Source organism: Phalacrocorax carbo, chromosome 2, assembly GCF_963921805.1.
Source record: "Phalacrocorax carbo chromosome 2, bPhaCar2.1, whole genome shotgun sequence".
In the NCBI taxonomy this organism is placed as follows: Eukaryota; Metazoa; Chordata; class Aves; order Suliformes; family Phalacrocoracidae; genus Phalacrocorax; species Phalacrocorax carbo.
The window spans coordinates 58,191,924-58,214,779 of NC_087514.1; the positions used below are offsets into that span (position 1 = coordinate 58,191,924).

The 22,856-nt window shown below is 40.0% G+C and overlaps 1 protein-coding gene across 3 annotated transcripts; it reads left to right on the plus strand.

Moving 5' to 3' along the window:
* The first annotated feature begins 5 nt into the window (after window positions 1–5).
* IMPA2 (inositol monophosphatase 2) lies at window positions 6–22,045 on the plus strand. 3 transcript variants are annotated; one of them, XM_064443044.1, is made up of 9 exons: window positions 6–262; window positions 1,047–1,163; window positions 6,517–6,650; window positions 11,161–11,265; window positions 12,562–12,607; window positions 14,888–14,996; window positions 18,738–18,846; window positions 19,028–19,179; window positions 20,039–22,045. In XM_064443044.1, the coding sequence occupies exons 1-9, from the start codon at window positions 140–142 to the stop codon at window positions 20,152–20,154; spliced, it is 1,011 nt and encodes a 336-aa protein (XP_064299114.1). In that variant the 5' UTR covers window positions 6–139; the 3' UTR covers window positions 20,155–22,045. The 3 variants fall into 3 exon arrangements, with proteins under 3 accessions (XP_064299114.1, XP_064299116.1, XP_064299115.1); XM_064443046.1 differs by lacking the exon at window positions 18,738–18,846; XM_064443045.1 differs by lacking the exon at window positions 1,047–1,163.
* The last annotated feature ends 811 nt before the right edge of the window (window positions 22,046–22,856 follow it).

Consider the following 22,856-nt stretch of genomic DNA (forward strand, 5'->3'; position numbering starts at 1 on the left):
AGAGTGACAGCGGCGGCTGCGGCTCAGCGGGACGGCGGGAGGGCGGTGTGTGCGGCGGGAGTCCTCCTCCGCTCCGCTCCTCGGCGGGGAGCCGGACCCCCTCGGCCCTGCCCAGGGCAGCGGAGCCGCCGCCGCCGCTATGAAGCCGTGCGAGGAGGAGGAAGGGGGGGCAGCGGCGGCGGCGGCGGCCGGCGGCGGCGGGGGCGACCCCTGGAAGGAGTGCGTGGAGGTTGCGGTGCAGCTGGCGCTCCGCGCCGGGCAGGTGAGAGCCGGGACCCTCCGGGACCCCCTGCTCCGGTACCCCCCGCTCCGCTCCGGGACGCTGCCCGGCGGCGGGACGGGGCTGCGGAGGGGCCCGAGGGCGGACGGGGCGGGCTGGGCTGGAGCATCCCTCCTCCCGGGCGGTTGTACCTTATAAATTTAAAAAAATGAATTAATATAAAAAGCGCCGGGCGTTTTGAGAAAAGGCCGTGTGGGCACTTGGCTGGTGCGGCAGAGCTGAGGAGGAAGAGGAGGAGGAGGAGGAGGAGGAGGAAGGCGGCCGGGCTGTGCCTCGCTGGGCCGGGCCGCTGCCGGAGCCCTCGGGGGCCGCTTCCCTCAGCAGCTGCACCCAGCCTATGGACGAGGAGGTGCTTTAGGTGAAAGCAGGCTTATTTTGTGACTGGAGGTATTTTGATTTAATTAAAGAAAAATTGAAAGATTTGTTAGCGTGAATGTGCTTTAGTAACTTTTCCAAATAAACGCCAAGCGTTTATTCTGCTACTGTAATGTTTTGAAGCGTGTCGTGATGCTAAGGTTGAATTGTTGTACAGCTGAGGGCGTATGCCGTTGTGTGCTTATCCAGAATATTGTGTGTTTACCCATTACAATACCAGCATTTGTTTTTTTCACAGCTTGTGCAGAGAAAAATAGTCATGTCAGGGAGGTTTTGTCTTCTTGTTACGCTAGTGTCTTCAGAGTGACTGAAATTCACTTGCTAGGGATAAATCAGCAGTGGCCCTGCAAAGATCAATGGTAGCTTATTTAAGCTCCATGTTTCGACACAGCAGAAGGTCAGTCATCTCAGGAGACATCCTGGCCCCGCTCTGTGCAGCAGCAAAACTTCCACTGACCCTGAGAGAGCCAAGAAGTGCGATCAGCAGATTCTTCAAATGAGAAATTGGGTAAAACACGAAACTCAGCAACATGTATTGCTCTTCTGCTCCATTCTGCTATATTTTGAAACACGCTTTATACCTGTACACTATGATTTAAGGAGCCCCTGTTTCCATCTTGAGTCCAGCACCTGTAACTTTTCCTTAGTATGTGTTACTAAACGTATCTTCTCCTTGGTAGAAGACAGACAAAGATGAACAGGATGCCAGAGGAGAGGAGACTTGTTTCAATAATGCAAGGAATAAATGGATAATCCAAATCAGGATGACAGGTCATGCTCTCTCAGACTCTCCAAACAGGAGTTTCTTCAGCATACTCATTCTGTCAGCCATTTCACAAGAGAGACTCTCCTGACTTGCTCAAGTTTCTACACCTTATTTCTCAAAACATCAATTTGTGAAGACAGCCATAACCATCTCCAGCCATTTTAATCATCCAGGAGATCACAGCTGAGCACGTTTTCCTGGAAGAAATAAACATTCCAGAAGATTAATTCTTGCATCTTTTTAGTTCACAGTTTGCCTTTGCTACTTTGCAACTAGAGGAAATGGCCAATTCCTTGGCAGGCCGAATTGAAACTAGCCTTCGTGCAGAGGCCAACCTGAAGAAGGGCATGCAAGTCAAGATTTTGGATTTTTAGGAGAAGTTAACCAGTAATACAGTTTCCTGGTCTCCCTTTTTGTCTTACATGACTGGTTTATATTGCATCATTTCAGGAGTATAAGCAAAGTATATCTTCTTTCCAACAGATAGGCATCTATGCTCTGGACTAGTTTCCGCTAAACTTAAAAGGCTGATAAAAAAATGATTGCTTGAATATGTGTCAAAAATGAGGTTGCTGGAGTAACTTCTGTTCCTGGGTTAAAATCATCACCTCTCTTGCCCATCCTGTTACTTAGTTCCATTATTTTTACAAAATATCACAGGCTCTCACTTAATATATATATATGGCTATTTCATAATGAGAATGGCCATGGGTTTGTAACTTCTGTAATTTATCTGCATTAGTTATGTCTAATTAGCTCTATACGGCCACACATAACGGTACGTTTTCAAACCTCTCTTCTGCTTTTTCTGTGAGTAAACACTGCATGCTGTGTTCATGAGAGTACACGTGTTGGCTTAATATGACTTTGCTAAAGAAAAGCAGGCACAACCAGTCTCTACATCTTTGATGCTATTGAGAGCACTGAGGAATATTTGCACAGTTCTATGCAATTACAGTTGGAAAACTTCACCAAAATGAGTAGATGCGCACCCAGGTGAAAACAAGTCTAAAACTGAGACTAGAAGCTAGCATGTTGAAGTCCACACAAACTAATTAGTTTTTTCCTCTTTTTTTTCGAGAAAATAATTTTATGAGGCATAAGAGACCTAGCAGAATCCCACTTTAAAAAGGCGAAATTTCCACTGATATTCTAAAAAGCCAAGATTTTTTCCCTTGTATTTGCTCTCCAGGGATATTGTTAGGCTATTTTCTATGGAACATGGACAGATTGGTAGCAAACTGATAGCAAACCAGATTAGTATTTTCTAAATTATTTGCAGGTAGTTATGCTTTTTATCTAGATGTTTGATTTTACCAGTGAGCAAATATTTCAGGATGATATTGCCAGCAAGTAAATCCCTCTTGGAGCTCCCAGAAGTGTGTGGTGAGTGCAAGCAGTATGGTGAGATAAAATAACCAACACAAGCACCTCACTGTAGGTGGTTCTCCTGGCAGGCATTGGGGGAGAAGGCATATTAGCCCTCTGCTCTCTACGTTCTCCTTTGTATGACCTAATGTCACAAAGGTGTTGGAAAAGGAGGATTCCAGGACCATGAGTGCACTGAGCCCTTGCAGCTTCATTTCTTCTCTGCAAATGAAGAAGGGAGCAGGGACAATCTGGGCCTTGCTCTGCAATGTGGTCTTTAAGCATGTACTGGTGTAAATGCCCCTTGCTTTGCATAACCCCCCAAATGCTCCCAAGCAGGGTATTAGGATAAGATCTAGCCATTCTTTACTACAGGAGGGGCAGCATGGGCTTAAAGTGTTGAGTGACTCTGCTCTAAATAACCACACTCCCAAAAGTCAGCTGCTTAGAAATTGCCATAAAATCTCCATAATCTAGAGACAACCTATAATATGCTGGTAAAGCCTAGTAAAATATATTTACAGCCAAAATACAGCATCTTGGTTGCCAATTTCATTGTACGATAGTGATAAGGGGCAATTAGCTTTTTCATTTCATCAAATTGTGGTTCCTTTGGTCTTCCACTTACCTGCTGCCTGTTACCTAGAAAGAGACTTTTATGGAGCTCCACACCCAGCTGGGAAGACCAGGCAATTGCAGTAGGTATCTACAAACCTTTAAGCCTTCTGTAAGGAGCTTGTGATGAGCTCCTGGTGAGGAGCAAGAGCTGAGTGATGCTCTCGAAGTACTCTGAGGCACTAAGCTCTAACACTCTTTGCACACAGATGATTTTTAGGGATTATTCAACATAAGTTGGAATTCTGGACGGCTCTGAGCTATTTGGTAAATTTGTGAAGAACAAAAGCTGTTTCATCAATGATGGAGGGGGTGTGATCTTTGTGTGGGACTCTGGCTTGGACTGTATACCCACACAAGCTGGTGCAAATGCATACGAGTCCCTTTTGTCAGACCATTCACAGGAGGCAGAGGATTAGCAGGGACCCATCCATCCTGTGGCACCACCTGGTATCACGGGTGAGCTAATACAGCTGTGGCGCCCATTTGTGGCTGGTGACTTCAGCATGGCATCATGACTTCTCTCCTGCTCTCCCCCCAACACACCAATTGCACAAGAGGTGGGGAGAAGCAGTCCATTGCAGGGCTGAGTAATGTGTGTCACGACCCCTTGGCATGGGCCTGCACTGCTTGAGGAGGAGCTGAGCGAGAAGGCCCTCAGCCACCACGTTCTGTCAGAGTCACACCCTTGGCTGTTCCCACGTCCAAAGTGACCGGAGCCTCAGGTTGGCCCATGCAGGTCACCAGAGAAATAGGCAGGGTGTGTTTTGTTTGATGGTGGGCACATCAACCAGTCTAACCACCTCCTGCTGGCAGGGAGCTACTGGGCAACAGTGGAAGTTACGGAAGTGATGAATTTTTAGAAAAGCTTTTGATAAGAGTTTTTCTGTCTGATTTCCATGTAAGTGCATTGTGAATTGGGTTACCATAAGGCTACTACAGAACCCTCTGGGAAACAAGGGTATTTTTAAAAAGTTGTCACATTGGTGAAAAATATCAAGTACCATCCTGCAAAAATCCAGTTTTGGACCTGATAAATGTTCAGTATTATAATGAAGGACTTGAATGACAGAATATATACCACCCCGCATATAAAACCGACAAACGGATCAAAGAGAGAGGAGTGATGAGCACTTTGGAAGGCAGGAATCGGGTTTAAAATGGTCATGAACAACAGGAAAAAGGATCAGAAATTTAAAATATGAAATTCAGTGATGAGGGGTGCAAAGGATTGTGTTTTAAAAAGGGAGATCAAGTGCCGGAACACACAAATGCAACCGATTGCAGAGCACTTGCACAGGAGAGAGCTTTCACCTCCGCTTTTTTTGCAGCAAGTCTCAGGTGATATCTCACTCCCCTGCTTAGCTGTACTGATTTGAATGGCAGCAAAAATCTCCTCAATCCACTGTGTATTAAAACTGAATAGGGGTCAAGAACATTGCATTTTAAAAATAAAATTCAAGTCTTCTGTGTTGAAAGAAGTGTTTAAGGCAAGAAATTAGAAGAAGTATTCCTTATCTATTTGACTATGTGAAGTTCTGAGACCAATTCTAAGCATTTATTTATGCACAGGCAATATAAAAGTAACGAAGAACAACTTAAATAAAAGGCATCAGCATAGCGGTTTTTTAGAATACACAACTGAGATGGTTGGAGTGTTTTGGATTTTGCTTTGAACCGAAGAGGAGCCCGAGGGCCTTCCTAGCACTGTGCTTTTATGCTTCAATGGTAAAATCATCAAGAAAACCAGGCAGGGCATTGAGGGGAGTAAAAAGATTTACAATAATGAACTATAGAAAGATCTCAACCCAAGAAGTATTGACCTGCCCTCACGAACTCAGTAAATAGACATCACTAATGTTTTGCAGCTCACAAAACAAACATTAGTCCAGATACCTTCTGTACTAAGGCAACAGTCAGCAATACCCATTACTTGTCAGAGCAATCAGCACACCCGTCAAATGTAGTGTTTCACAGGGTGAAAACCAAGAGCTGAGACTGAAATTTGGGAGTTGCTGGTTCCCTGTCCCATGCATAATACAGCAGAACTGTTTTCTTTGGTCATCAAACACTTCTCTTTAGAAGGTTTAAGATATTTTGATCAATGAAAATTTAGTTAAACAATTGAAATATATAAGTTTTAGAAGGGACTGGAATATTGGTCTTGTTGGTGCTGGTTTTAGTTAATATAATTCTATGCAAAAAGCAATCCTTAATTTTTGCTTTGTTTTTATTGGCCTAATTTCAAATAGGTTATCATTTTCCCTGGTCAAAAAATGTCAGCTCCTTTCAAGTTGAGCATTATCGTCCTGCCTCCGTATTTTTCTTTTTAATGGAGGAGTGGAAAAAAACAGAAAGAAAATGGGAAAATTGGGAAAAAGCTTTTATTAACTGTTTTCCCATATGTGCATTTGCACTTGATGCAATTTAGTTCTGAGTTTATAACAGTAAGACCCTTGAAAAGGAGATAAGTACTTTTCCAGAAGGTAATCCAGGTTTAGACCACTGGTTCTGTATCTGGGGAAAAGTAAATTTGTGGTTTTGTTAAATACGTGTAGCAATTCTTTGGGAACTAGTGGGTGGTCAGTACTTGAAGTTCCAAAAACTCATATACACAAGAAAAAAGTAAACTTTGTATGTCTTTGTTGGCAGAAAAAGAAACCAATGGGGTTTGCCTTATTGCACATTTTTTAAAGAGAGCAATAGGGTATTGGCCCTGTAAATTGAAAAAAAAAAAAAAAAAAGAAAGAAAAAGAGGTTTCCATTAAAAATTCCTGAGCCTCAAGGCTCTTTCTTATCTTATGTATATCTTTTGTAATTTCCTAAATCATGATGACTGCCATCATCCTTCTATTCCATTAGTTGCATCCTATTCATTGACCCTTTTCTGAATTGTCAAGAGAGGTTCTTGCAGACTGATCCAAAATGCAGTGTTCCCAAAGACTACTCATTATCTCAGGTGGATTTTTAGTCAGAAGAATTAGAACAGGCTCTGGAAGAATTAGGCCTACAGTTGTTTTTCAGGATTAACTATAATTTTTCAGTAAACATATTATTTTACTGTGCACAGGAAGAAAGGCCAACAAATCTGATTTGTGAACTTCTGTTTCAGATTATTAGAAAAGCTCTAACAGAGGAAAAACAAGTGTCCACAAAGACATCTGCAGCAGATCTAGTGACAGAAACTGATCATTTTGTGGAAAATTTAATTATTTCTGTTCTGAAAGAGAAGTTTCCCTCCCACAGGTGAGTGGCTATAGGAAGAAACTATCAATGACCTTTTTTCCTTTAAGAGCTGTGTATCTGACTGGCATTTAAGGGTAATTTTAAAAGCCTATCTATCTGTCTTACATATTAACCTGTTGCTGTTGGACGCTTTCATAGGACTCCTTTTGGAAAAAAAGTATCACTTCCCAATACTTAGTACTTTATATTTTCTAATACTTATGTTTTTTAATATGTGTATTTAATAGTAATGTTTCCTCTGTAGGGACATCACGTATGAAGGGTTCATATGAATCTCCATGATTTTCAGAATACTGATCTGTTCTCTACTGTATAAGAATTATGCTAAGGATATCTGTTAAAATATAGCAAAACTAGTGATAGCAAAGGTCCCATCCTGCAGACTTTTCATTCGCTTTCTTTTGCCATCACATATAAGCATTTGCCAGAGCACAAGTGTCGTATTTAATCACATTTACCTTGTGTTGTGCAGAATCCTAAAATCAGTGAGAAGCAGGGGAGTTTATCATCATTTGATGCATATACATAAACAACATATACATTACTATATGGGGTGTCAACCCAAGGTTTTAAGAATAGATTGGATTCTTGACTCCCCTTGAATTATTGCGGTCAAATTGAAAATAGCAACTCACAGAACAGGCACATATTAGAGTTTTGTATTAGTTGGCCAGGTTTGCTTTGATGCAGACATTCTACGATCAATTTCCACACTTGACTTCAGTCCACAAGGATAAAATTCATCTTCCTGCAGAGCCAGTGCAGAGGCAGTGTATCCCTTAAATACTGTATGACTTCCTTCTAACTGTGTGCATCTCTGACAGAGAGGAGCCTTGCACTCTAGTGCTGCACAGAAATCAACAAAGATGAAAATCTGGAGGGTCAGCTACTAATCTGATTGTTGGCGATGCTGCTGGAAAAAAAAACACCAGAAGAAGGAGTAGAAAGAACATTATATACTAAATATGGCTTTCTAAATACGTGTTGTATGTGATCACGTACTGAAGCAGCAGTGTACAGCATAATGTGTGGTTCTTGGCTGTGATCCTCAAGAGAGTGCCAGGCTTTACAAGCCTATTATTTGTGTAATATTCCTCCTACTATTGCTGGCTCTGCTCTTTTCTCATCTCCACTCCTATGTTGTTTTTTTTTCCCCTTGAACAGTCTGGCAGAGAACACAAAATATACACATTTAACATAAAATGAGAATCATCAGAAACATTCAAGTTACTCATAATGGGAACAAAAGTTGTAAGGTCAACATAGACCTAGGAACTGAAAAATCTCTGACTTTATTAACTCTGTACAGTTAACTTCTGACTTTATAAGCAAACGAAGGAATTGCCGTTTCTTCAAGAGAATTATTTTTTGCTGATATCGGTTTTGGTTGGAGTTTGTTCAGACAGCAAATGCATTTAGATTAAAAAATGGATTAAAACGAGATTTAACTAGACTAGACTAGAACACTTGCAGTGAAGAGTCCATGGTAGCAATCAAGGTTTCAATTAAAGTGCAATGAAAACATTAAAAGATCGTTTAAATTGTGTTAATTCTTTCCCCTAATCTACCAGTTGAAAGCATCACTGAAGATTTCTGTTATTTCTTTTTCTCTTAAATCATCTTGATTCTTATATTCTCTGAATCAAAAAATGTACCTTAAGAGTTCGAAAAGTTAAAAGGGTTCTCATTAGAACCTGTGCCATTTGTATCATGGCAGCAGTGAGTCTTGCGATGTTGGAAATGTACTCAGAAGTAAAGAGAAATACTAGGAAAACCTGTTAAAAGGGTGATTCTCTCCCATGTTTCTTTCTTCTCTCTGCTTAGCTAAGTGATGTGTATCGTCCTCATTCGTGCTTCACCCAAGTTTTCATCTTTGCCCACTCTTTGGTACTCTGACATGCTCCAAGTGAGTCTTTTCAAAAGGATGTTTTTTCTGGTAGATCTTTGAGTTGTGAGTAGGCACAGCCAGAATACCAGGGGCTACTGGATGAAAAAGGCTATTGTACCATTTGCCTGTGTTATTGTTACGGAGGTTGTTATCTTTGTTAATTGTGGCCTTAATCCTGTAGATATTAAAATCAGGAAACAGCCATTATGGAGGGTGACATCCAACTCTAGCTGCCAAGCTTTCTGCCCTCAGACCCCCATAAGGGGATAGGTGAGGGACAGCCCTGGTTTGAACCTCCTGCACTCAACTGGGTATCGCTCCTGCTGCAGTTTACTCTGTGCTGCAGTTTATGCTGTGCTACAGTTTCCCTGCTGTCCCAGCAATGAATTTCAGAGTGGCACCATGGTATGAACAGATGTCCGCTAAGGCTAGGCTAAAATTACTAGACTCATTTTCAGTGGGAGAAAACTTTAATCCAGATTTGAAGAGAGGTCAACAGAGCTGGCAGGCTGGCATATTAAATTAACTACTGTAATAACATGACTACCCCTCCCACTTCTCAAGCTGTTCCTAAAATGTGTTCTGCAGTACTTCAGGCTGAATGTTTTGCTTAGTTTGCATGTTTTTACACAACAGAGAGCCACAGAGCAATGCATCTGATGTTGGCCTTGAGGGCCTCTCGCAGTACTCAGTACTGTATAACAGCAAGGGGCTTATTTTAACCTATTAGCCCAAATTTCATTAAATGTGCACCTGATTTGTTCTACATCCATTTTGGAAACATTGTTCTTGGACATCAAGATTTTATCAATGGCACTGCTGTGCCCCAGCTTCACGTTATCATTTCTGTATGTGAGGGCTGCAGCGTCGCACCCTGCTGTAAGGAAGAGGCGAGGGAAAGACTTAGGATAGTTGAAGGCAAAACACCTTACACAGAAATACTCTTGTCTTTAAAGAGGTTCCCATTTCACCTCTGTTTGACTGGCAAGACAACAGCTACGGTTCAGGGTCTGGCTGGGGGAGCTGGCAGAGGGTTGAAGCAGAGGCATAATTCATGGGGAAGATGGGCAATCTGAGATGGGGTGTAAGGTGCTCCATCTGCAAGGAGTTTGAGCATCCTCTGCAGCCAGCAGCGCAGCTGAAGCATATGGTTGGCTTTAGGTGCTAATTACAAGATTTGTAAAAGCGAAAGTCAACTAATACAGTACCAACAATACAAAACAATGGAATATTTAGAGCAAGGAGTCTGCAGAGTGTTATGTTTGACTGAGAATTCCACACACGTGTTCAAGTCTTTCTCGTTTCTTAGCTGCACGCTAACACTTCATCCTTCAGCTGTTATCTTTAATGGAGATGAAAATAGTAACAAACACTTCCTACTTCCCTCTTCATACCAACTGGGGGCTCATAATGCCATCCCTTTCTCCTGAGGGAAAAGCAAAGTAGCATTTGGAAAATTCAAGAAGTCTCCTCCAGTGCTGTCTGCAGAACATTTTAAGCTCATGGCTGCAAGCGTTATAAGTGTCATGCAGCGCATGTTGAGGGCACAAAAGAAAATAGCTGTTACTCTAGTCCAGGAAGCAACTGTTTCTGCAAAAGACATTTTCTCTTGATTTTATCCAATTTTTTTCTCTTTGTGTCTTCAAGAGAAGCTTTTTCGTCTTCAGGCATTTGCAGGAACTCTGAATACTGCTACCAGTTGTTCGAGTGTGAAACCAAAAGCAAGATTCGGTATTAGCAGTCTGACTCTACACCTTCTCTACATATAGGACTTTATTCAAAAATGTGAGAGTAGCACCTGCACAACACTTATAGAAACAGACCCTGAACAGTTTATGGGAGAGCAGGGATAATTAAGGTCAGCAGGAAATGTGCCAGAACTGGATGTTCATTTCCCTGGGAAAAAAAAAAAAAAGCATATCTACTAAAAGAAATTGGGACAGAACAACAGAACAGAAGATGAGCTCAGATTTCAATGTGTGCCTTGTGTATCCAAACAACAAACAAACAAATTAATTTGTTGATTTTCTCTGGGTCATGGGAAAAAGAAAGTTCAGCTTTGTAAACCTTTTAATTTCCTGAGTCAGACTACTGTAAAAAATTCAAGTAGGAGTGAGATTGTGGATTTTCTAAGACTGCATTATTTCCTGCTGACTGAATTTGACTGCAAAAGAGAAGCAGCTACAGTTTGTATTTTATTTTACTTACTGCAAGGGACAGGCCTAGCCCATAAAATTACATTCCAAAAAAAAAAACCAACTTCTTCTAGAGTTCCAAGGATGCCAATTCAGATCCATTTCTGCATTAATTTTCATTACTTTCTTATTGGTGTATTGGGAAAATGAACATAAATAGGGTTCTTTTTTACCATGTAAAAGAGTATGCTATAAATTTGACAACTGTCCTTCAAAGTTTCTATGAAAGTTTCCCATATGAAAAAAGCAATATGTGTTTTTATACATACATATACATTTATACAAAAAATTTTACATATGGTTATATATATATATATATATAAAAATCAAGTGTGTCTTCAAAACCAGAAAGATGGAGTTTGACTTTCCAAGTCACATATCTAAGCCAATTTTCTGGGACACTTGTTTTACTCCACACCAAATGCAGGTTTATTGCAGAAGAATCCACTGCTGCTGGTTCAAAATGCATCCTCACTGACAGTCCGACATGGATTATTGACCCTGTTGACGGAACGTGCAACTTTGTGCACAGGTAAGTGGACAGTGAACTGCGAAATACCTAAAGAAGCAAAATGTAGCTTCTCAGAAATCCTCCCTTCTGCTTAAAGGGGTTATACTGCACTAGGTTTGTTCCTTTGAGTTGTAAGTAGGAGTCATCCCTTTATCTTTTTGTACCTCCGGTAGTGTATCTGAGGGGGCGAGTGTTTGTGCTGGAGAGAGCTCTATACTGTTATCTAAAGGTAAGATAAAGTTTCTGCTGATTGCTTAATGACCCAAAGCTCTTGACTCACAGCTCATTTGTATATAACCACACATTAACATGCAGAGACTTGAGCTGAACTGGAGGAACAAGGCTGTGCTGTGATGGCACTTGGCCTAACGCCTTATGTGGTTGTTACACATTCCTTTTGGTAGTGGTGTTCTCTCCCTTTCAAATACAAATGTTTCATTTTTCCTGGGAAGTACAACCATTGCATATATGTAGAGTAGAACTGAAAACTAAGTTGTACATAGGTATTGGTTTTAAATTTCTGTAGGAGTTGTAATTACTATTCATGATACTTCTACATTAAAAACTTAAATATGTTCTGCCTTATAGTTAGTGACTTAACGTACCTGTAGTTATCATTAAAAAAAAAAAAGCATTTCCTTGACTTTTGGTGCAATTACGTAGAATTCAAGGGGAGGTGTCATCCTGGTGGTTCATGCAATTAGGTGAAACTTTCTTTTTCTAGCAATAACTTCTAGACCTCTACTTCACAGCCCTTTTAAAAACATGGGTTTAAGTAACAAATTTATTGGATTTATTTCATTTTTTTAAATGCAATAATTATACTTCAGTTAAAAGGACCAAATTAAACACACGATCATCATTCTGAGAAAAGAGAGGGTAGAGGAACTGGTTTCTCATTGTGTTGATGTCAGCAGCAAGGTACTTCCGTGCTATTTAATTGCTGTCTCAGATGCTTGAACTTAAACAAAATGTGTTCTTAGAAGTGATGACTTGTTACAACAACATTAATGATTTTATACAGGATAATTCAACTACAGTAAAGCAAAAAGATCACTAACATATATAATGCATATAGTATAAAAATCCTGATATCTTCATGTGTTTATTTCTTGCCTTCTCCAATATTAAATTACATTTTTAAAGGAACTGACAAAGTTAAAGGGGCTGTCAAAGGAGAAATAGTACAATGCCATGAGCATTTTGACACAAGTAAAGTCCATGTGGGGTCTTAGGCTTTTGTTGCCTAAGGGAGTTGCATTAGGAGTAATTTGAGAGATTTTTCATCAATAAAACTTCATTTCTTATTTTTCACAGATTTCCAACAGTGGCAGTGAGCATTGGATTTGCTGTTAACAAAGAGGTATGAAGTATGTTCTTTAAGATTGGTACCTGAGAGCCAGTTAGAAGCCTCAAAGCCATGTGGGAGCATTAAATAAAATAATTTTTTTAAAAAAATCAGCCACTACTCAGGTTTCTCCACACTTTTAAAATGCATTTGATCATACTCTACTAGTCTAAAATCGTAGTCCTGCAAAACTTACTTATGCAAACTGGCAATTACAAGGCAATTCTTACAAATTATAATAAATATTATAGGATTTATGGGGGGGGAAAGGGAGAACTGTTGTGAGCAAGGTTTTGTAATACAAAACCGTAATGAGTTAAATATAGTGCTGCATATTCATAATTTAAACATATCTCCCAGTGTTCTTACTATTATTGCTTCTTTCCTTCTAGCAGTATCTGTGAAAGCTAACTGCTGCTACGAGGCAATTCAGAACAGATTTCTATGAAGAGTGCAGAATTATGGGCCTAGTTCATTTAAACGGCCTTTGTTGTTTTCTTGACATAGTAAAATAACTATAGTTACCACATGACAGCTTGATTACAGGGGGAAGAAAAAGTACCAAACCTTCATATGTGCTATTTTCAGTTTCATAGTTACACTTGTTCACGCTAGTGCCTTTTCTCCAGATGCTGCTGGTTTACAGTTATATATATATACAGAAGAAACAGCTATTCAAATTGCCAAGGAATGTGCCTCTTTCAGCCTAATTCCATGATGTTAAATATATGTATAGCTGTAAGTGAAGCCAGCAAGAATTCTGTGCAATAACAATGTAGTTTTCAGATACACTAGTGGCTCTTACTGATTTAAACAGCATAATGTTGTGTACTTCTCTAGTTAGTTTTCAAACATGAAAACTGCAGAAACACTTTCATGCTTTTCTGAAGTTTATTCATTCCCAAAGGTCATTTTGAATACTACATATTATTACCAGACAGCTTTCTCTAATATTTATGTTTTCTAGAACACCATCCTGATTTTGATGCTGCATTTATTTGGGTTATGTAAACTAAACAAAGCTGAAACAAAAATTAAGAATTGTGTTAAATCTCCCTCAGTAAACAAATGGGAAAAGCAGAAAAATGTAGTAAGCTGAAAAGGAGCCAAAGTACACACAGGGGAACTGGCCTGAATGTAAGCCTTGAACAGTACTGAAGAAATTCCTGCAGATGTTTTCAGGGAAAGAGTCTACTGAAAAAACATGGTTTAGATGGGACCTGAGGGTAGGGAGCGAGGACAGCCTATTCCCTTTGAATTGTCTCTGAGAAGCACCTTTGATTATTCACATTGAATGGAGATGGGCAGCAGGAAGATTTGGAGTCTAGAACATCTGAGATGTTTTCCTGACCTTGTTACCAACTTCTTCTGTGACCTTGGCAAGTCACTTAATTTTTGTGTATCTGTCCATCCCTAAATAAAATATTGCTAGTAGTACTTATATAGAGGTGATTTGAGGAGCTGATCATTGAAGTTTGTAAAGTGCTTTAAAATCTTTTGGTGAAACCTATTAAAGTATTGGAAATATTAAATACCTTGGGTTTAAATCAAGGGTCAGATTCTGACAGATACTCCCACAAGAATTCCAGAGTTGCTCCTTCTCAAGCTTTCGTTGAGGGTCACGATATTTGGTGTTTCTCTTCAAACTCCTCTTGGAGTCGTGTGACTTCATGAGATTCTCTTTTATGTGTAAACAAAAGGATTTTGCAGAGAAATGTTTGAACAAGCGACTGGAGCACACTGGTTGAAAAGGCAAGCAAATTAAATGCATCATTGAAAGGTGAAGTGCATATGAAAGCATACACTGGTAACAAACAGTGTGCCATGACTTCTGAGTTTGGATGCCTGACTGATCATACCCGTATTTTTGGGGCTGCAAATCTTCAGGGTCCAGCTGAAGTCAGTGGGATTACTTCTAGTGTAACTGCTCACCAGTGAAAGTAAAGCGTTCAGAATCTGGCCTTAGAAGACTTGCATACATTCAGTAAAAATGTGCAATTGAATTTGAAATCAGCTTAGCATTTAATCCATTCTAATGTGAACACAATAGAAGCTGCAGGTAATTTTAGAAGATCATGAACAGATTGCATTAACTTCTCTTTATAAACTGAATTTTATGTGACCTATATCTCAATATCACAGTAATAGTAAAATTATTCCAGTTTATGAGCATCAGTATGATCTTTGATTACATGTACCAGTTAAAGTATTGCTGATCTTTCTGCCATTAGTTGTTTATATTTATGATGAGTAATTTGAGTTGCATTCATTTCTTTCCTTTTCAAAATCTTAAAGCTTGAATTTGGTGTAATTTACCACTGCACTGAAGAACGATTATACACTGGTAGAAGAGGTCAAGGGGCATTTTGTAATGACAAAAGGCTTCAGGTATCAAAAGAGACAGGTTGGTCTAGATTTTGTTAGAACTCTAAAAGGAATATGTTAATTTTGTTTCAGAGTTGTTGCAAATCATCATTAGGATAATGAACATCATTATCCTGATGGAAAGTATTTCACCTGCATGATCATTTTGTTGTTATGTGTTTTGTTTTTTTCTGAAAAATCACACCTTTCCTCATTTCTTTTTTTAAGGTATACATCTGAATATGAACTATGTAAATAATCCTAAATTATTTTGCTTCATAACCATTGTTTAAAATAAGGAAGAATGAGTGGATTCACCAGTTTCATTCCAGCTGTACACTGGCATAACTTTTTTGTGAGCGAGATGCAATGGGAATGGTGAATCAAATTCAGAGTACTGTGGCTTGCTGTTATCCACTTATTTTCCAATAAACGTGTACGTCATGAAGTGTACTATGTCTGTAGGCATACATGCTAACAGAAAATAAACTAAAGGATGCATGCTTCATTAGGCGTTCTTTAACAGCTTGGTTTTGCGTGTGAGGTATGTTTCAACGTACAAACAGCTAGCAACACTTAGTCAACACTTTAATGGAATCCTTTTATTGGTAAACCAAGTCATAGATCTGTCTGTGTACCTGATGATAATAGGCAACAATAGAGAAGTTTTCTTTTAATAATTCAAATTTCAGAGAAGATAACACTCAGTTGTAGACAGAAGCAGACATGTGCCAAAAATGTACATCATTGTACACAGGAGATGGTAAAAATTTCACCCCAAAAAGAGGTTTAATGAACTTGAAACACAGTAAATTCAAGCAATTTAACATACAGATTTGTTGTAGTGCCCCAAGCAGACCCTGCACCAAAACTTCTCTGAAATCTGGGAAGTTTGGCTATTTACCTAAATTAATAGTGAGCTGGGGTCTCCCTATTTGGAGAGATTGAGCAAATTGTAAAGTCAGTGACTCCTAAGATTTTAATCCTTGGATATACATCATATTTTTGTCAGTGCTTGAATATCTCATATTCCACAAAGGCCCATGTTTCATTAGGAAAAACTAGGGGTGCTCCCAGTTGGGCTGGCTGAGCCACTCTTGAAACGGCGTCACTCGCTTTTGCAGTGAGAGAGTTCTGATTTCTGGTTGAGCAAGGAACAACTTTGGCACATGCCACTTTTGTCCTCCTTTCTCTGGACACCCAGTCTATGTGGGTGTCTAGAACATATCATGGGAAGTGGACCTTCTGCCCTTCCAAATGCTTTGAAATTTTCCTTTGTTTTGAGAGACATAATTTGGTGGTGGCCAATTTCACAGAATCACAGAATGGTAGGGGTAGGAAGGGACCTCTGGAGATCATCTCATCCAACCCTGCTGCCTGAGCAGGGACACCCAGAGCAGGGGGCACAGGAACGCGTCCAGGTGGGCTTTGAATGTCTCCACGGAAGGAGACTCCCCAGCCTCCCTGGGCAGCCTGTGCCACTGCTCTGGCACCCTCACAGGAAAGAAGTTTTTTCTCATGTTTAAGTGGAACTTCCTGTGTTCCAGCTTGTGCCCATTCACCAGTGAAGATGGATGATCTTTAGTCTCACTTCTATTGATGTTTTACATGTATAAAATCACAGTTGCTCTTTTTTCCTGTAAGGACTGTGGCTTCAGTGAAATAAACCAACCCTGGAACAGAGAGTGTGGTTCCCCGTACCTACCACTGGAACTCAAGTAGCCCTCACCAATGCATGATGTGTTGGAGATCTAGGCTGCCATGTTACTTCATGCCTTTTGTTTTCAGGAAATATGACTGTTGCATAACATTGATCTACAATATACATTCATTGTTCAGATTTAATCATTTAAAATCACAGTCCAGGCAAACACTGTTCATCAATGCCAAATTTTGTAGAGGTCTGGTAGGGAATTGCAGGCAGTCAGGATACACTTAAATGAATGATCCATCTTCCCTTTGATCTTGAGCGATACTTTCTTCTCATGCTTAGATTCAGGTCAGGTCTTACATGGGCTAATAACTGTAAGTGTATTTTCTTTTTTTTAATCTTCTGTGGTCAACGGAATCATTTTTTCCCCTCACAAATCTATCCATATCACTCTTAGATCTCTTCTGCCAAGCCGCCTTATTTTTCTGGCTTCTATCAGAGTGAGTAGTCAGTAAATTTTCTCTTGTACCTTGAATTCCTGAAAGTCTCGTGATCAACAAGCTCCTTTTCCTAAGCAGAGAGTTCCCTCTTCTTTGCCTTAGTCTCTTCATCCAATTTCTACCTGCAGCCTTGATGAAAATTGAATAGATCCATTTATGCATTGGAAATATATTTAATAACTCAAAAGAACAACTGTCTTAGGACCTAGCTATGACTGGTGTGGTCTGAATGCTTGGTGCGTTTCAGCAATGAGGCGTGCATTAGATGTTCTGTAATTATAAATCAGGTCTGTTATGCAAAAAGATCTAAGGTAGAGTGTTTGCACCATCCAGAGTTTTCAGTGGTGGCTAAACAACAAATATCCTGCAGTGTGCCTGAACTGGTGTTTCTATATTTTAATGCAGTAATTTAAAAAGCGGTTGTTAAATCTATATTTCTAAAGTTAAGCTTTGTGATATTCTGTAAGTTTTCACCTAATTACATACCTGTTACTCACCAACCATTTACCACGTTGCTTGAATCCATAATGTTCCCCTGCAATACTAAATTCATTGGTAGCCTGTTTAATTAATTGTTGTCTCACTCTAGCCTAATTTGGTTTTGAAAAACTCCTTGCTACTTCTGCTAATAATTTTCAACCTATGCAATTAGCTCTAATAACCAGGTAGACATTCCCTATCTGAATGAATGCCTAGCCTTTAACCCAGAGTAGGTGACACCTGACACCTGGGCACAGCCTAGCTAGTAAGTAGTCAACCGCGAAAACCTTTGAGTTTTGTCATATCTTTAATGCCTGCAAGTTCAGCTGGCACAGCAGAAGCAGGGCACTTGGCATTCGATCAACCATCTCCACCTACATTAGCATACGCTTGTTATATACTAGCAGTATTCAGATCTCACGTGAGGACTACTTCAACACCTTGCAAGTCACTGTGAGTCTCTCCTTTGTACACAAGACTGACATCCTCATCTGCTGTAGGTCAGAATTGCCCTTGCTGAACACAGTACAAATATAACATTCATATATTATTATTAATTAAGATACTGCTTTAGTTTGTGATAAGAAAGGGTTTTTTTCAGTCATAAGATGCCTTCAGTCTTCAAAATGTCAGAATGAAAGGGAGCTATTACTGGGTGACTGGTGATTTAGAGAGAAACTTTTCTTTCCTCTTACTGTATTCGCAAATGTTTACAATTCATTAACACATTACATTGAAGTTCCCTATTCAAGAAACATCCTGTTTCCAAATGTATCTTTAGTAGTTACTAGGTCATTGGGTTATTTTTACTTGGCTGCCACTGTTAGTGAATTTGCCAAAAGCTGACTGGTCAATTAAATAAAACAACACATGGAAAGAGAATGAATGTAAGAATGCATTCTTGTTTTTAATCTTCTTGTTCTTTTTTTTTTTTAAGTGTGTTTAGATCAGTCCATTTGATATGAAAAATCTAGTCTTGCTTGAATTTTTATGCAAAGTTGTCACTTATCCTGTGAAAGAGTTTGGGGTAAAAAAAGGGACATGAAAATTGTTTTTCTGTGAAAAGTCCATTAGTGTTTAACTTAAAAACAAATTTCCAGAATCTACCTGGAAGCTGTTGAATTAATGGAAACAACTACCTACATTGCAGATATCTCGAAGGCCTTAATTTTAACAGAAATTGGTCCAAAACGTGACCCAGCAACTTTGAAATTGTTCCTTGGTAACATTGAGAGATTGCTCAAGGCCCAAGCACACGGGTAAGATATTTTACAACGTATGTCTCACATTTGTGACCAAAAGTAATTTAAAAAAAAAAACAAAAGAACCCCGCCAAAAACCAAAGAAGTAGGTTGCACATTTTGCGATCTCAAGGTAATAGGTTGAAATCAAGGGCATTTTCTGCTTTACGTTACTGTGTCCCCTTCTCGTGGGATTTAGGATCCGTGTCATTGGGAGCTCGACCCTGGCTCTGTGCCATTTGGCATCCGGCGCTGCAGACGCCTATTACCAGTTTGGGTTACACTGCTGGGACTTGGCAGCAGCAACTGTCATTATTAGAGAGGCAGGTGGCACTGTGATAGACACTTCAGGTGAGTAAAATATCCTTGTTTTGATTGACTTTGGGGGGAATGAATTAGGCTATTTGGGGGCAACTTGGGTTACCTCAGTACAGTCCTTCTCCTGTGGCTCTGTCTCATTTCTAGCAATATTCTGTAGAAACGTCTGTACTTTCCACTAGACTCTGGCTGGTTATTCATAACACACTGATGTAATTTCAGCCTGGGGTTATATCACATGAAAGGTAGTCTGAGTCAAACTGTATTTCCATTACTTTGAGTAATTTGTTTAAAGCATAGGGTTCACAGTAAAGAACTAGCCCAGGAGATTAGCAGATACGCTGAGACTCCGAACAGATTTTGGCAGAGAGAGCCTCCCGAGAAAGGAGGACTCTCAGGGACATGTCTTAACATATGTGACGAGGAGCTACTCAGAGGGAGTAAGGGACAGCACACTCCCCAGATTATTATTTTATTCATTGAGATGGTACACAGAGTAATGGTTTACTAGTGACCAATGTGGGGATACTGTGGAAAGATAAGGTGGATTGAGAAGAAGGGTATGGTGATTGAACTAATTTCTGTTCTGACCCTTCCAGTTGCTAAAAGAAGGGAATATTGCATTTATTGTTGGCTACTGAACAAATCTAGACATTTCCTGCTTCTGTTGCATACTTCGGCACTGTGTCTAGAATTTTCTGAAGTAATTTTTTGCCCAAGATTTCCAGGTACGAGTTGCTGAATTAGGTTGTCCTTCCCACCCCAAAAGGAGCTACACATGAAGTTGTTTCAGTGTTTCTGAACCTATCTAATTACAGCATGGTTTATATATAAGAATACACTGCCTTTTTACATCACCTAAGACACTTCTCATTAATCCTCTTGTCCTCAGGCGGACCTCTGGATCTTATGTCCTGTCGAGTGATTGCTGCGGGCACCAGAGAAATGGCTATGTTCATAGCTCAGGAAATACAAACTATTCACTACAGGCGGGATGATGAAAATTAAATGCTTCTAATATGGAGTCCGCCCTCCTGAACTATGTAACTTCTGCAAGTTACATAGTAACTTAAAGGGTACGTGATTTCAGCAGGATGCTTTCTGTGGAAATTTTCTGTGTCAAATATTTTTTATAAATTTATTACAATGTCAGAAGGCATAGGGAGATTTTTAAACTTCTTAGAACCATGTTTCCTTTTTAATATGTATCTCTTTCAGCAGTATCTTTTTATAAGATAGCATATTTTACTTGTAGTAAATTAGTCTCAAAATTAAGTTGTAATTTCATATTTGTGGGGCTGATATTTAGTCTTTTGTAACATGCGGCTAAAAATGGAACTTTATTTTTACAGATGCAGATCTCAGGTAAATGAGCTTTAGGACTGTAGTAAGGACAGTTAAGACGTGTGCCTATAATACCCTTGTTCTATGATACTTAAGAATGCAATAAAAATGACATTATTGTTTCCTAACTACATCATAGCTATATATCCCTATATACGTATATGTACATATATGTACGTCTGTGGGTGTGTGTGTGTGTATATATATACACCTATACATGTGTGTGCATGTATACACAAAGATACCTCTGTCTCTGTGTGTACATATATATATATATGGGTATCTTGGATGTTTACAGCAATTTAGAGAACACATAGAAGAAAGCTAATACTGGAAGTTATTTTCAGGTGAAGAGCATAGGTTAATTCTGTGAGTTCGGTGGAGGCTATCCAAATGGCAAATAACAGGCCCGATCATGGAAAATGTTCCATGATTTTACAAATTGTCCAGCTAGTTCTTGTTTCTCTTCATGCCTCTGCGTGGGGATAAATCATACTGTCCTACAGGCCTCTGTAAGATATTCAAACCTGCAAACACTTGCTACCGTAGAGTAATTATAGTTAAAACCAGGAATATTGAACTCCACCGAGTTATTCACAGTATTAACCATGACACACAGTAGGAGGCCAGCACAATAGAGCACAGTGTCAAGGAGCTGTTGATTTTAAATAAACTTTGAGCAGGACAGCAAGAGTTGGCCCTTACAGGAAAGTTATTAAAAATATGCAGAGAAGATACGCTTGCAAAGAGTTTTAAATCACATGCCCTTCTCGCACAAAGTTGTAATCACAGTTTTTGATCAGAGAAACCTGTAAAATCAGGTATATGCATTTGCTAAACACACAGTTGTTTTCTATCCTTGTAACTAGCATTGTTTTTAATTCCACCAAGGTGATCATTTCGATTTTGATTATTTTTTAAATCATGAGCACAGGGAAAATATAAGTGTGTCTAGAAAAGTAGTTGGGATGAAATTACTTCTATTTTTTCTTAAAAAGAATGAACTAAAAGGCATCTATTCTTTGCAAGAGTGCAAATTAAATAAAGGAATGAGCCAAAAAAGTAAGTTGGTTAAAAATTTTTAACTTTCTTTATACACTGCATGTGTAGGCTTTGTAAATGTGTTCAGATATCTGCTTAGAACATATAAACTAAATATTTTTTTAAAATAACCTTACATGTGTTTCTTGCAATGAAAGATGTTTTTTCACTGAATATAACATAAAATTCTGTGTCATTTCTTGATGCTTTTTTTCACGAGAAATACAAAGTATCAACTGTGTGAAGAATGTCTGAATCCAACTAAGCATTTAAGAACTGATGGTTCTTACCAGAAAACCAACCCCGTGTGTCACAGTGGTCAATGTTTTGTCACTGCTCCCTTTTAACACCCCCCCATCATTCTGTACCCCCCTGTTAGGAAATGGAGATTGTAAGCCCTCTGGGGCAGGGACTATAGTACTTTGGGTCTGGGTTTGCACAGTGCTACTAGGATGCGATTCTGGTCGATGACTAGGCACTGAGGTGCTATAATAATACAAATAATAAATACTAATAGGCTCACTTGTCTCTTATTCACCCTCCCCCTGCTTTCTGAGCACAGCGGAGATCCCAGTGACAGATGCAGAGCTTGGTGGCACCGCTCTGATCCCAGGGCGCTTAGCCTTGGCAGCCGCGGGAGCAGCCGGGGCTTTACTCGGACTTCTGCCGTGGCCGTAAGCCCTGTAAGGAAGCTTATGCTGGCAGGGGATCAAGTGTGGTGGAAGCTCAGCCCCACTTCATCTGCTCCCCCTCCTCACCCCGTCCACCCCCATCGATCTGGGAGAGCGGCGTGTGCGAGAAGCTGCTGCATGGCTCTGGTGAGGTTTCCCAGCAGCTCAGCCTGCTCGTACAAAGAAAGTCTCTGACCCAGTTAGGGCTGGTGTGCGCTGGCGTCCCAGAGCTTGGCAAACCAGGGAAATCTATGCATCGACTTCAGTGGCACACACCAGCAATTTTGTGAAGCTGGGAGCCAAGCGTGGTGGGAAGGGAGAGGTGCAGAAACCCATTCACAAGTTCTCATTTGTGCCCACGATGCAGTTTTGGTTTTTATTTGGGCTGTAGTTCAAGTGTGTTAAACTGGCAGTGTGTGGGGGGAGCAGCAGTCCTGTCTCCCCTGCCTCCTCTGCTGCCCGTGTGCCAGTACAAACATTTCTGAACCCTTCCAGTGGACCACGTGAGTGAAGTGATCTGCCTGTAAAGTACCCCAGTAAACAAAAACGGGATTATTTTACAGACAGATCATTTTCCCAAGCCAGTTCAGCCCCTGGCCACCACGAGCAGCTGACTTCAAGCACCAAAGGGGGTAGCAAGGGGGCAGGCAGGAT